Below are 12,789 nucleotides of genomic sequence, written 5' to 3'. Positions count from 1 at the left end.
AATTGAAAAAAGGCGACAAAGGATATTACGTAAGGTGACGAATGGGCGTGAAAAGTGACGAGCCATGCACGCGTCCAAGTTTAACAAGATGTAGAATTCTACGCCACATATTTTTCAATAGAGATTAAAATCATTTTTTAACAACCCTCGTAATAAGGATAGTTCTGTATTAGTATATAATTTTAAATGAAGCATAAAAAGAACATACAAAATTAAAGAAAAAGTCAGATGCAGTCCACTACCAATTAAATCATTGGATGATTTCATGGAGTTCTATTTGCTCACCATGATGATTCTTTAAACATGAGAAAATGCCACTATTCCAACGTAACACTCTGTAACAAAATGATTGATGCAGAAAATGCAAAGTGCATGACGCGGTAAGCTACCATTGCAAATCCTCCTTTTTTTTTTTTTTTTTTACTTATCTTTTGGTCATCGTTGAAACGGAAAAGACGGGCCCAAGAAGCCCACTCCATGAAGACCCATGATAGACGGCCCGTGAAAGTGGAAGATGTGGGTCCCAGGAATTTAAATGTCAGTTTATTGTTTCCCGTGCCGATGCGCGCACGGAACGGAAAGGGCCACCACTGAAGTAGCCGTTACTATACAGCTCTTACTGTCTCTTGAACATTGAGTTTCAGAGCGTTTTTTTTTTCTCTTTCGAAAAGTAAACCTCAAGAGAGAGTGTAGAATTTGATTTCAGAACTCCAAACTGCGTTGCTCAGCATTTCCACCGGCGACTCTGACTCCTCCCTTCTTCACTTGCAGCTACTTCTTTTCTTTCATTTCACAAAGAATCAATTTCTTTTTTGCAGAAACATGCTTGAATGTGCAAAGTAAAGATCAAGAAAAAGAAGATTGAGTATCACATGAAACAGATGTTAAATCGCTCTAGTGAAGTAGTTGATTAATTTTTTTCTTCGGAGGTTTTCTGTTAAATGATATTTGTTGTGCGAATTCTGCAATTTTAGAAGCTTCGGGTCATGCTAGGTTTTAGCTTAAACTTCATTCGCTCTTTGCATTATAGCTTATTCTGATATCGGATTTTGAATTCTCACTTCTTCGAAGCTTGGATTTCCGGTTTTTTTTTTTTTATTCTATTACCGATTGACCGTTTTTTGATTCGTTTTCATCTAAATCAGTGAGCTCTAAAAATGCAATCGTTTTCGGTAGAACACGGCATAGTTATTATTTATAATGTTGTTTGTTTCAGCTATTCTCTTCAGAAATGTTGTAAATTGCTGTTGCTGATGGATGATTGATCGGCAGAAAGTAACGGGCGGAGGAGCACGATGACGGGAACACCGGCAGCGGCAGCAACGCCGCTGTCTAAGATACAGAGGAATTCGTCAAGTACCTTGGGTGGCCAAAAAGTCCGGGAGGAGAAAATCCGAGTCACGGTTCGAATGAGGCCACTCAATAGACATGAACAAGCTATGTATTGTTAGAAAATAAAATAAAAAATGAAAGAAATAATTACGAAAAAGATGCACACTCTTAAATTAAATAACAAAATAACAGCACTAGCGAAATAAAATTAATTGACAGCATATATTATAACATACAAAAAATTAAATCAAGACAAATAATTAAATAGTCTGGGTTGAAGCAATGCTCTCTCCCTTAGAAAAGAGGAAAGAGATATATATATACATTTTTGGAAACCAACATATAGTTATCACATGTAATAAACTAGTTGACTTATTAAAATAAAATTTTAAAAAAATCAAAAATAAATATTATTTTATAAAATTAAATTAATATAATTAATATATATTTATAAATTTTAAATTAAAACACAAATATTTACCATCTAATTGCTTGGGATTGTTTGGATGAGCACACTATTGTGTTCAAGAATCCAAACCTAGAGAGACCTGCAACACCATACACCTTTGGTACGTTTCTTCATTTTTTTTGCAAAAGGAATTTATTGTTTAAATGTTGTTCAAGTGGACTTGCATTTGTTAAGTTTCTATTTCCAAATATATATTACTTATCTTAGTTGTTATTTGTTACATTTTTTATTTATTTGCTGTGTTGCAGATAAAGTTTTTGCACCTACGTGCTTAACTCAGAAGGTTTATGAAGAAGGGGCTAAAGATGTTGCTTTATCAGCACTTTCTGGAATCAGTTGTAACTCGTTCTCAACCAATTGTTATTGTATTAGAATTTCTCTCTCTCTTTTAGATTACGGGCTGTTATAGATTCATTCAACAATTTCATTTTTTTCTCTTTTTGCAGCAACAATTTTTGCCTATGGGCAGACTAGTAGTGGTAAGACATTCACGATGAGAGGCATCACTGAAAGTGCTATTAAAGTGCTATTAAAGACATCTACGAGTACATTAAGAATGTGTGTTACTAGTTTACTATTGATACCTACCAAACTTGATGTCAATTATCTTCCACTGAGTAGAAAGTAGAAGGCTATTCATGAGTTAAATCCCAGTAGTATTTATCAAGTCTAATTGGTGAATTTGATGGTAACGGCCAGAAATTATGATTTTTTTTTCGTTCCAATTTCAACAGACACCAGAAAGGGATTTTATTTTGAGAATCTCTGCTTTGGAAATCTATAATGAGACAGTCATAGACCTTCTAAAACGTGAATCTGGTCCTCGTCGGCTCTTGGATGATCCTGAGGTATAGTTCAAGGATAAACCCTCAACTGAAATTTGTCAACAGATGCTTCAACATTTTCTTGATTTGTCACAAATCCTGAGGTAGATTTTTTCTTGGATACAGAAAGGGACTGTTGTGGAAAAGCTGAATGAAGAAGTAGCTAAAGATGATCAACATCTAAGGCGTTTAATTGGCATCTGCGAAGGTAATTTAGAAATCTGGTGTTCATGTGAGACACATATTTAGGTTTCTCAAGAGCATAGAGTATCACCGTGTTATTTGGCTAATACTTTTATATCTCACTATTTGCTGATGTTCTCTTTGTATAGAAACCATGTAACACAGTTCTAGAAAATATAGAAGTTGTGGGCATTGTGCTCTTAGGTCATCAGCATACTACTATTGTTCATGTAAATATTGTATCTGCAGCACAAAGGCAAGTGGGAGAAACTGCTTTAAATAATAAAAGCTCAAGATCACATCAAATAATCAGGCTGGTAAGCTCAGCTGAGGAAATAAAACTATTCATTATCATCTTTAATGCATGCATATTTCAGATTCGTTAATTTACCCATTTCTTTTCTCTGGCTACTTTATGTGGAGATTACAAATAAGACATTAATCTTACTGCTCTAAGATCACTATTTTTATATGAATATTTCAGACTGTAGAGAGCAGCCTTCGTGTAAGTTCAGGTCACATAAAGTCTTACATAGCCAGTTTGGTATGTTTTGTCTTCATAGTTTGACATGATAGTTTTGATAACAAGCTAGTCATACTGATGAATGTTTATTGTAACCTCAGAATTTTGTGGATCTTGCTGGAAGTGAACGCATCTCTCAAACAAATACATGTGGAGCAAGAATGAAGGTAGCCACATCAACCGAAGTTTGTTGACACTTGCATCAGTCATAAGGAAGCTAAGGTCCAATAACTTTGAATATCCAAATGCATGTGGCTGCTTTGTTATTGTTCTTCTACAAAAGAGTGATGATTACAAGTAAAAAGTTTCGCAGCCAAGATCAATAAGCTCATTAAGCTGCAGAGAAAAAAATACTAAAAGGCCCATTTGTTTTTTTTTTTTTAAACTAAAAATATGTTCAAAATCCCCACAATATTTTTTTAAAAAAAGTAAAAAAAAAAATCCTCAAAACAAGATTTTAATGTTTTGTGCTTTTAGTTATACAAATGTGACATCAACAGTCGCTCCGCTCCACTTTCAGGGGATAAGACTGCTTACATCTATCCTCTCAATATCTCACTAGGACGATGCCTCATGCACCAGGCTACTCTTTTTTGTTCAAACGCACCCTAGTTATTTCCATTCAATTTGTATTGAGTTTGCTTATATGCTGAAGCTGAAAAGTTTTCGACGACTACAAATATACATGTGGAACCCAGTTTTTCTCGTAATCGTTGTCATTTGATGACTAGAAATTGTTTAATGTGGAAGTTTGGTTAATTTGAAATTGTTTATTGTGGAAGATGGTTAATTTGAAATAGGCATTGATTATTTTGATAAAGTAAAGACCTGTAGAACGATGTAATTTGGTCAATATACAGGAATCTGATTCAGCTTTTGGAGTTTTCTTTTGCTTTTGCAGTGGCGGAAAACGTGGTCACATACCATATAGAGACTCGAAATTGACACGAATATTGCAGTCTTCAATAGGGGGGAATGCTCGAACAGCGATTATATGTGCCATAAGTCCTTCCTTAAGTCACGTGTAGCAAACAAGAAATACACTAGCATTTGCTACCAGTGCCAAGGAGGTCTTTAATACTGCCCGAGTGAATATGGTATGCTTAAATGTCTAAATATGATTTTGTTGATTGGAAAGTAGATTTTTCTGAAAATCGTTTCTCCTCATGCTCTTATATTACTTCATCAAATTATGTTTTTCCAAAAATTCGTTTTCAAACAGAAGCTTGCAGAAGTTTGGTATGTTACAATCTTATTGACAAGTGTAATTTTGGATAGAAGTATTATTTGAAATTATTGAGAAAAGTGATGGATGCACATTCTTCAACAAAAGCAACCTGCCTTTCATTTTTTTATTATTTTATTTCAAAAGCCACCTCATTGTTTAAAAAGCTTTCATATTTTCCATGAAAAAAGAAAGGTATAAACTAAGATAGACAGTGATGATCTTTTAACAGGTTGTTTCAGATAAGAGACTAGTTAGACAGTTGCAAAAGGAAGCTGCCAGGCTTGAAGGGGAGTTACGAAGCCCTGACCTTTCTGTGAATTCATGTCTAAGGTCATTGCTAGCTGAAAAGGAGTTGAAAATTAGGCAGGTACAAACTTCTTTTCTTTGTCTTAACTTTCATGTGTTACAAAATTTGAACTTTCTCTTCGATTCTTCTTGATGGATATTATAATGGTATTCTTTGGAGTTCTTACATTATTATCTCTTGCTCAAGACGTGGTCAATAATTTCTCTATAGTCATGCATTCCAACATTTAAGAAAAGTATTATAATGGTTGGATCCCTCTTCTTGATGGATATTATAATGGTATTCTTTGGAGTTCTTTGTGTATGCAATGCGTTTAACTTTTCCATTCATAATGGATCAAAATCCCGGGAACTGGCTTCCCATTGTCTGCTTTTCTTGTCGCATGAACTGTGAAAGACTAATTTATTAGTAACAATAAACTAAACTGTGAAAGACTAATTTATTAGTAACACTTAACTAAACTGTCTTTTCTTGAGCTTTTATGTAAAAGAGAAACTTTTTTGAATGAATTGAATTGATAAACACAAATTTGCAGATGGAGAGGGATATGGAAGATCTTAGGCGACAGAGGGAATAAAGTTCAAAAGGTATTTGGAATGGTCATGTCACATTCCCTCCCCCCCCTCCCGGATTTATACTTGTGACTCAAATTAAATAATTCTTGCAGGGGTCAAACCATTGTGGGCCCTCTAGTCAAGTTGTCAGGTGTCTTTCTTTTCCTGAAGAGAATGAGTCAGCTAATGGTAAACGTACTCCAGAGCGAAGAGAGGCAGTAGGCAGAAGAGAGGCGGTAGGCAGGCAGGCAATGCTGAAGAGTTTATTGGCTTCTCCTGACCCATCCATACTAGTTGGTGAAATTCGAAAGCTTGAGAATCGGCAACTGCAACTCTGTGAGGATGCAAATCGAGCACTTGAAGTTCTGCACAAGGATTTTGCGACTCACAAACTTGGGTGGGAATCAAGAAACTGCTGAAACCATGTCAAAAGTACTATCTGAAATTAAAGACTTGGTAGCTGCCATCTCTACTCCAGAAGAAATTATGGCAGCAAATAAGGACGATCTAATAGCAAAGATCACACAGTTGAAAAATCAAGGGATCACCATTGCATCTTTAGAAAGGAAGCTGGAGAATGTTCAAAAATCTATTGACAAACTTGTCTCTGCTTTTAGCGCAGAGGAGACTCCAGAAAACAAGACCCCGCTGAGAAGGAAGAGAATTCTTCCTTTCACCTTAAGCAACAGTCCCAACATGCAACATATAATACGTGCTCCTTGCTCGCCTCTCTCCTCTTCGCGTAAAGCAATGGAACATGAAATTGAGAACAGGGCACCAGAAAACAACATTGGCGTCTCTGGCAGTGATTCTTTTGCTAAGTTACATAAAGATACTCCACGAAAGGATGATGAAAGTTGTGATTCTGTTTTATCACGGGAAGCAAGCCCAGCTACACGGCAATCAAAATCAGTGAATGTGAAGAAGATTCCAAAAATGTTCAAGAATGTTGGAGCTTCAGAGTTTATGTTACTGAGTTAAAAGAGCTTGTGGCAAAACTGCATTACCAGAAGCAGCTACTGGTTTGCCAGGCAAGATTCATTGATTTCCTCTATTATGCTCTATGGTATGTGCTGCATGCTCATTGAGTAATGTCAGCATTTCTTTAAGGTTAAACCTATTGCAGATAATGCTTGTATCGTATGAGTTGAAGGGTAATAGTAATTCAATAATCTTATTAGAGCGTATAATATGCTGATACTTTTTATCCCTGCACGGGTTTAGGTTTTGGAACTGGAAGCAAACAAGTCGTTAAATGAAGAAAAGGATACACCTGATCGGTCTCCCTTGCCATGGGATATACTATTTGATCAGCAGAGAAAGCAAATTATCATGTTATGGCATTTATGCCACATATCTCTTGTGCACCGGACACAGTTTTTTCTTCTTTTAGGGGGAGACCCTTCTGATCAGATATATATGGAAGTTGAACTTAGAAGATTGACTCGGTTAGAACAGCACCTGGCGGAGGTTGGGAATGCTACACTTCTAGGTGGTGATGAGCCTGCAGGCTCTGTTTCAGCAAGGTATGCAAGTGTCTTTGATAAAAGTTCATTTTCGAAAATTTTAATAGAAATTAGTGCGTGGCCTACAGGCTTCTATTTTTATAATGAACACAAAATAGTTTTAATGTTTTGCTATTGATTGATCGTCAAATGCAGCATCAGAGCTCTGAAGCAAGAAAGGGAACATCTAGCTAGGAAGGTGAACACTAAACTTACAGCAGAGGAGAGGGAACTGCTTTATGCAAAATTGGAAGTTCCTCCGGTTGGAAAACAGAGGAGGCTGCAATTTGTGAATAAATTGTGGACCGACCCTTATAACATGCAACATGTGCAAGAAAGTGCTGAAATTGTAGCAAAGCTCATTGATTTCAGTGTATCTGATGAAAACAGCAAGGACTTGATTGAATTAAACTTTTCAAGTCCTTTTAATAAGAAACAATGGGCGGGTTGGAACTTTATATCAAATCTTCTAAATTTGTAAACACATTGTTGTAGTTGTACTTCATTTGTAGAAGAGAAGTAGAGAGCTATCAAATATTTATGTTTCAATCAACTGATTATTATTGGTGTACAACTGGCATGTTTGCGAAGAAAGAATAAAAAGGTCACTTCTATCAATTTGAAAGTAAGAGTTTGAAAGAAAATGGCTTTCATTTATTCTCTTTAATTCACTAATTTTTAATTATCCTTATTCTTTTAAAATTTTCTATTAAAGAAAATATTTACTTTAACAGTTTTTCCTTTGTTTAACAATCGCCGTTATGAAAATAAATACTGTATTTATTAAATTAAAGCATTTGATAGAAATGTTTAATTCATAACCCATTCAAATATTTGATTCATAAAATTGTCATTTCAGAAAACAATGTATTTGATTCATAATACTATTTTTTAAAACTAAACATTATTATAATATAATAATTAAAAATGATCAGTAAATTTTATTGAACTCAAATGTATATTCAACCATAGAAAAATCACTCAAATTATCTGTAAATTTTATTAAAATTAAATAATTAATTTACTTATTGTATTCAAGCCAATTCTACCAAATAATATAATTTTATATTATAATTGATTAATTTATTTTTTTAAATAGCAATATATTAACAATAATTTTAGCATTTTGATGGTTAGGAAATTTCAAATATCTTTTGATTTTGATATAACTATTATTTAATTAACTAACATTTTTATTTTTATTTTTAATTTAAACCTTTGCATAACAAAGATAATTAAAAACATAATAAGCCCTTTTTAATATATATTTATTACCTTTCCCTTACTCCTTCACTCACTCAGCCTAATTAATAAAAGGGGAAGTTTTTGCATAGTGTTGAGTTTTGTCGCAGCATTCCATACGAGGCCGAAGGGAAGAGTTTTTGTTGGGTTTGGGAGGCTAAGTAGGGTTTGCGTTGAGAAAGAGAGAGATGGGAAGAGAAAAGGAGACAACAAAGGTAGCTTACACAGTGGAGCAGCTTGTAGCCTTCAATCCATACAATCCCGATATTCTTCCAGATCTCGAAAACTATGTCAACGACCAGGTTCCTTCTCTATCTTCTTTTTCCTAAATCCAAAAACCTAGGTTTGAAATGAAACCCAATTTCTGTTTCCTTTTAGGTTTCGTCGCAAACTTACAGCCTGGACGCGAATCTCTGCCTTCTTCGCCTCTACCAGGTATTTTTCATTGGTTTTCATATCAATTAATTAATTAGTAACAAGTTGCGAGTAATAGTTTGATAATTGATTATCTGTTATTTCAGTTTGAACCAGAGAAAATGAGTTCCCAGATTGTGGCCCGCATATTGGTCAAGGTGTGGTTTTTTTTTTGGCTGTGACTTTTACATTTTCAACTGATTAGTTGGATGGCGAATGCCATCTCGTGCTTGAATATTTATTTATTTTCGTTTAACAGGCTCTCATGGCAATGCCGGCGCCAGATTTCAGCCTTTGTCTCTTTTTGATTCCAGAACGCGTGGTATGATTTTTATAAATGATTATTCTTTTCTTTGTAGTAATTTGTGTTGCTTTCATTCACAAATAACTAGATGTTTGAATAGTTTTGTCACCCATGTCTTGTTATGCGTGTTTGAATAATCACCTGCTAGTTTATGAATTTTACTCAGTTGAATGATGACTATTTTATGGGATTTGTGATGACAATACAAATTCAAGTATACCAAGTTCTACAAGTAAGATATTGATTGAATCAGTAAATAAGGGAAGGGATATCAATAAAAAATAAAAAAAAATCAAGAGAAGAAGCATTAGAATATTGATTTTGTCAATTCCTTCACATGCAGTCCACGAAATTAGCCAATCAGTTCGTCTATTATACCCCTTATTATTGATTCAGATTACTAATTCTTTAGTTTTTATCAACCTAAGTTTTTAGATCCTTTTGGTTTATGTTTTTTTTTTTTTTATGAATCCTAGCAAATGGAGGAGCAGTTCAAGACTTTGATTGTCCTGTCTCACTATTTGGAGGTAAGCATCAGCTTTAGTTGCTAGAGGACTTAGCAGTCATTTGAAATTAGAAATTAATGTATGCCGCTTCAGACAGGAAGATTTCGGCAGTTCTGGGATGAAGCAGCAAAAAGTCGTCATATAGTTGAAGCTGTGCCAGGTAATTATATATTATTAATTTTATGAAATAATAATTAGTTATGATTAATGTCTTTGAATGATGTGACCAGTAGATTTCAAATATAAAAAAAGCATACGTTTATTATTATTATTATTATTATTATCTGACTAGCTGTACATTTTATATAGTGTAAGTTTTTACTGAATATTGTCATCTATTAACCATTTTTGAACTAATGCATTCTCTGTAATGTGCTGCAACTGTATCTTGTAGCTGATAATATTGCTTTTCAATTGTAGGATTTGAGCAGGCAATCCAAGGATATGCAATCCATGTCCTTTCCTTGACTTACCAAAGGATTCCTAGAACTGTGCTTGCTGAGGTATGTTTGTTTTGTCCATTTGAAGCATTGATTCATTACTTAGTGGAATGTTGTTTCATCTCCAGCTAATAGCTGCTAACCCAAAATCCATTGCATTTATTCCCTAATTCCTAGTTGAACTCATGTTTAAATGTGACTCATACATTAAGAATAAAATACTTCTAGACTCACCACTATAATCCTCTATTTATTGTTTAGATGTTCAATGGTTCTTCTTGAAAGCTTTGACACCTTGTTATTTGCATTTTTCTCACTGTTAGTCAGAAACAAATGAGTCTAAATATTGACTTGTGTTCTGGAGTCTTTAGGAGCGGTTGGTTTTGTGAAATTTGTTACTGTTTTAATGACTTTCACTACCCTTTATTCTCTGCTTTTTCATAGGCTATTAACATAGAAGGTTTATCCTTGGACAAATTCATTGAACATCAAGTAGCCAACAGTGGTTGGGTTGTTGAGAAAAGCCAAGGCAGGGGTCAACTCGTTGTCCTCCCTAGAACTGAATTTAATGACCCAGCTTTGAAGAAAAATGCTGCAGACAGTGTACCATTGGAGCACATTACTCGCATCTTCCCTATTCTTAGTTGATTTTTCTATGGTAGACTGCCAATTTTCTATCCTGAAGGAGATTATGCGGATATTATATCAGTTGGAGCAACACCTTCCCTTCCCCTTGGATGCTTCAATTTGAGAATTAGTGGACAGCTATTGTAGTTTACTCATGTTTTGCATACCTGTCTGAAAATTAATTTGCTTTGCTATGCTTTATTATTCGTTGAACAGATGGCCTGTTCTCTATACTGCGTCTATAAGTTCCCTGGCTAGTTATGAGTAGTAGGATAAAAATATGAGGAAAGAAGAAATACAGATTGGAATAAGGAGTAGAGCAAGGTTCACTTATATGCTCGGTATGGTACTGGGGCAAAATTGAACTCGATGCAGTCCAGGTTGCAATCTTTCTCCAACAATTGTCACCCAAACAGTAAACTCAATTCTGTAATTTCCTGTGATTTCTAAACCACTTCCACCACCTTGTAAGTGTCGCTTGAATCATCGTAGCCAAAGCCAATCAACTTATCAATATAGAACATAATGCATGATGAATTTTTGGATCTTAGCCTTGTGGCCGGTTTCCAAAATCCGACACGTACTGCATTCCAAAGTAGTCCCAGAGACCTCATGTGTCACAGCCCTCAAACAGACCAATCCAATAATACATCATCAATGGCGGATAATGGGTTATCGAGTAAACGTTGCATGGAGCAGTAGTGTAGGGAAACATTGTTCCTTGGAGTCGGGAGAGTTCCAAAACTTAAATGCACCTATATCGCGAAAGTGCTTTCACTCGAAGCCATGACAGAATTTACATTGTGAGGTCGCCAGGGATAAATGCATCATCATAGCGAGCAGGACTCATTCTCATGATCAATGCCCTAAATTGTGAGGAATTATTCAACACATCTCATTATTTGTTTTGTGCATCATGGATTGGGCAATCCTGGAATTATTTAACACATCTCATTATTTGTTTTGTGCATTATGGATTGGACAATCATAATATAAAGTTATATTAGGGATTGTCCAATCTTTAGATGTAATAATGCACTTGAGGTATACCAAGAAAATAATGAGATGTGTTAAATAATTTCCCTCAAAACCTTAACCAATGCATACGTACGTACTGAACCCTACCAACAATACAATTAGTTTATAGGCCTGTGCCCAACAATTAAGAATGTAAATAGTCAAAATATTCCAACCATATTCTTTTTGAAAATTAAAACAAGATTTTCACTTAGAACATTTAAAACAAGATTTTCACTTGAACATTAAAACTGATTTCTATAAAAAAAAAACGTTAAATTAATAACATATATTCTAACATTTTAATTCAAATAAATTCACGTATTTTACCTTAAATTTTTAGTCACTTTATATTTTCGTGTAGATTTAATTTAGTTATTTATCTTAAAAAAATAATTTGATAACTTGTACATCAAAGTGAACATCAAGAAAAAATTTGAAATATAATAATTGATAGAAGGATAGAGATTTGCATATTAGAATAGATATCACTCTTAATGTTCAAATCATGAAAATTATATTTTGACTATTTAGTATTTACTTAATAGTAGAAAGTATAATAAAGGTATTGGTGGTAGGGTTCAGTCACGAGAATGAATCGTGCTCCCTATGAATATGAACTAAAGAAGACTCCACCACTCACTCGCTACAAGGTTAAGATCCCGAAAATCGGCGTGCATGAAATTAAGTATAGGTATTGGAGTCGCGGAGTTAGGCTTTGGCTATGATGATTCACGTGACCATTGAAAACAACATAATTGAGAGTTTACTGCATGGGTGACAATCGCTGGAGAAACGTTGCTAGTTGGACCAATGAATACGGAGCTTTTCCTTTTGATTTAATTAAGGAAAGAGACATACAGATGTTTGTCGCTACCACGCTACATGTTGATCTTCATCAAGAATCTAGGGATTGTCTATGTCTTTCTCATGATTACAAGAGAAGCCATCTTGCTGTTTGGGAAATGAATAAGGTTAGATGTAAGGGTCTTAAAAGATCTGTTTCTCCGCATTGGACTTCCATGCATGCAAAGGGCGATGTAAAAGGGGTACCCCAACCCATTTACATGAGAGTTAATTTTAACAACAACTGGGCTTATAATGCAGCTTTACAGAAACATATATGATATATCATATATCATATAAGGTCATATATGATATATCATATATCCAAAACCAAATTGCATTGACAAATTCCGATCATGCATGTCAAGAAACATGCATTTAGCAGACGCTGTTGAAGTCTTCTGTACAATCAGTATTAATTTTTCCAAAGCAGACAGATCCCATTAATTCTAATAGACCAATCCCCTC

At 34.6% G+C, this 12,789-nt stretch overlaps 1 protein-coding gene and 1 pseudogene across 1 annotated transcript; both read left to right on the top strand.

The window, feature by feature from the left end:
• Positions 1-210: 210 nt before the first annotated feature.
• Positions 211-7,527, top strand: LOC100785749 (kinesin-like protein KIN-7B; annotated as a pseudogene).
• Positions 7,528-8,216: 689 nt separating this feature from the next.
• LOC100306445 (CSN8/PSMD8/EIF3K domain-containing protein) lies at positions 8,217-10,695 on the top strand. Its single transcript, NM_001248227.2, has 8 exons — positions 8,217-8,469; positions 8,546-8,602; positions 8,689-8,739; positions 8,841-8,903; positions 9,362-9,412; positions 9,485-9,551; positions 9,812-9,894; positions 10,276-10,695. The coding sequence occupies exons 1-8, from the start codon at positions 8,356-8,358 to the stop codon at positions 10,477-10,479; spliced, it is 690 nt and encodes a 229-aa protein (NP_001235156.2). The 5' UTR covers positions 8,217-8,355; the 3' UTR covers positions 10,480-10,695.
• The last annotated feature ends 2,094 nt before the right edge of the window (positions 10,696-12,789 follow it).

The sequence above is a fragment of the Glycine max genome, chromosome 17 (assembly GCF_000004515.6).
Source record: "Glycine max cultivar Williams 82 chromosome 17, Glycine_max_v4.0, whole genome shotgun sequence".
In the NCBI taxonomy this organism is placed as follows: Eukaryota; Viridiplantae; Streptophyta; class Magnoliopsida; order Fabales; family Fabaceae; genus Glycine; species Glycine max.
Note: the sequence above shows the minus strand (reverse complement) of the source record. Positions and strands in the feature narration are given on the sequence as shown.

Bases quoted from the DNA above. Each gene is read 5' to 3' on its own strand.
- LOC100306445 (NM_001248227.2), top strand. From the start codon at position 8,356: ATGGGAAGAGAAAAGGAGACAACAAAGGTAGCTTACACAGTGGAGCAG. The intron at 8,740-8,840 runs GTGTGGTTTTTT...TTCGTTTAACAG, and splicing joins TGGCCCGCATATTGGTCAAG to GCTCTCATGGCAATGCCGGC. The intron at 9,552-9,811 runs GTAATTATATAT...TTTCAATTGTAG, and splicing joins TATAGTTGAAGCTGTGCCAG to GATTTGAGCAGGCAATCCAA.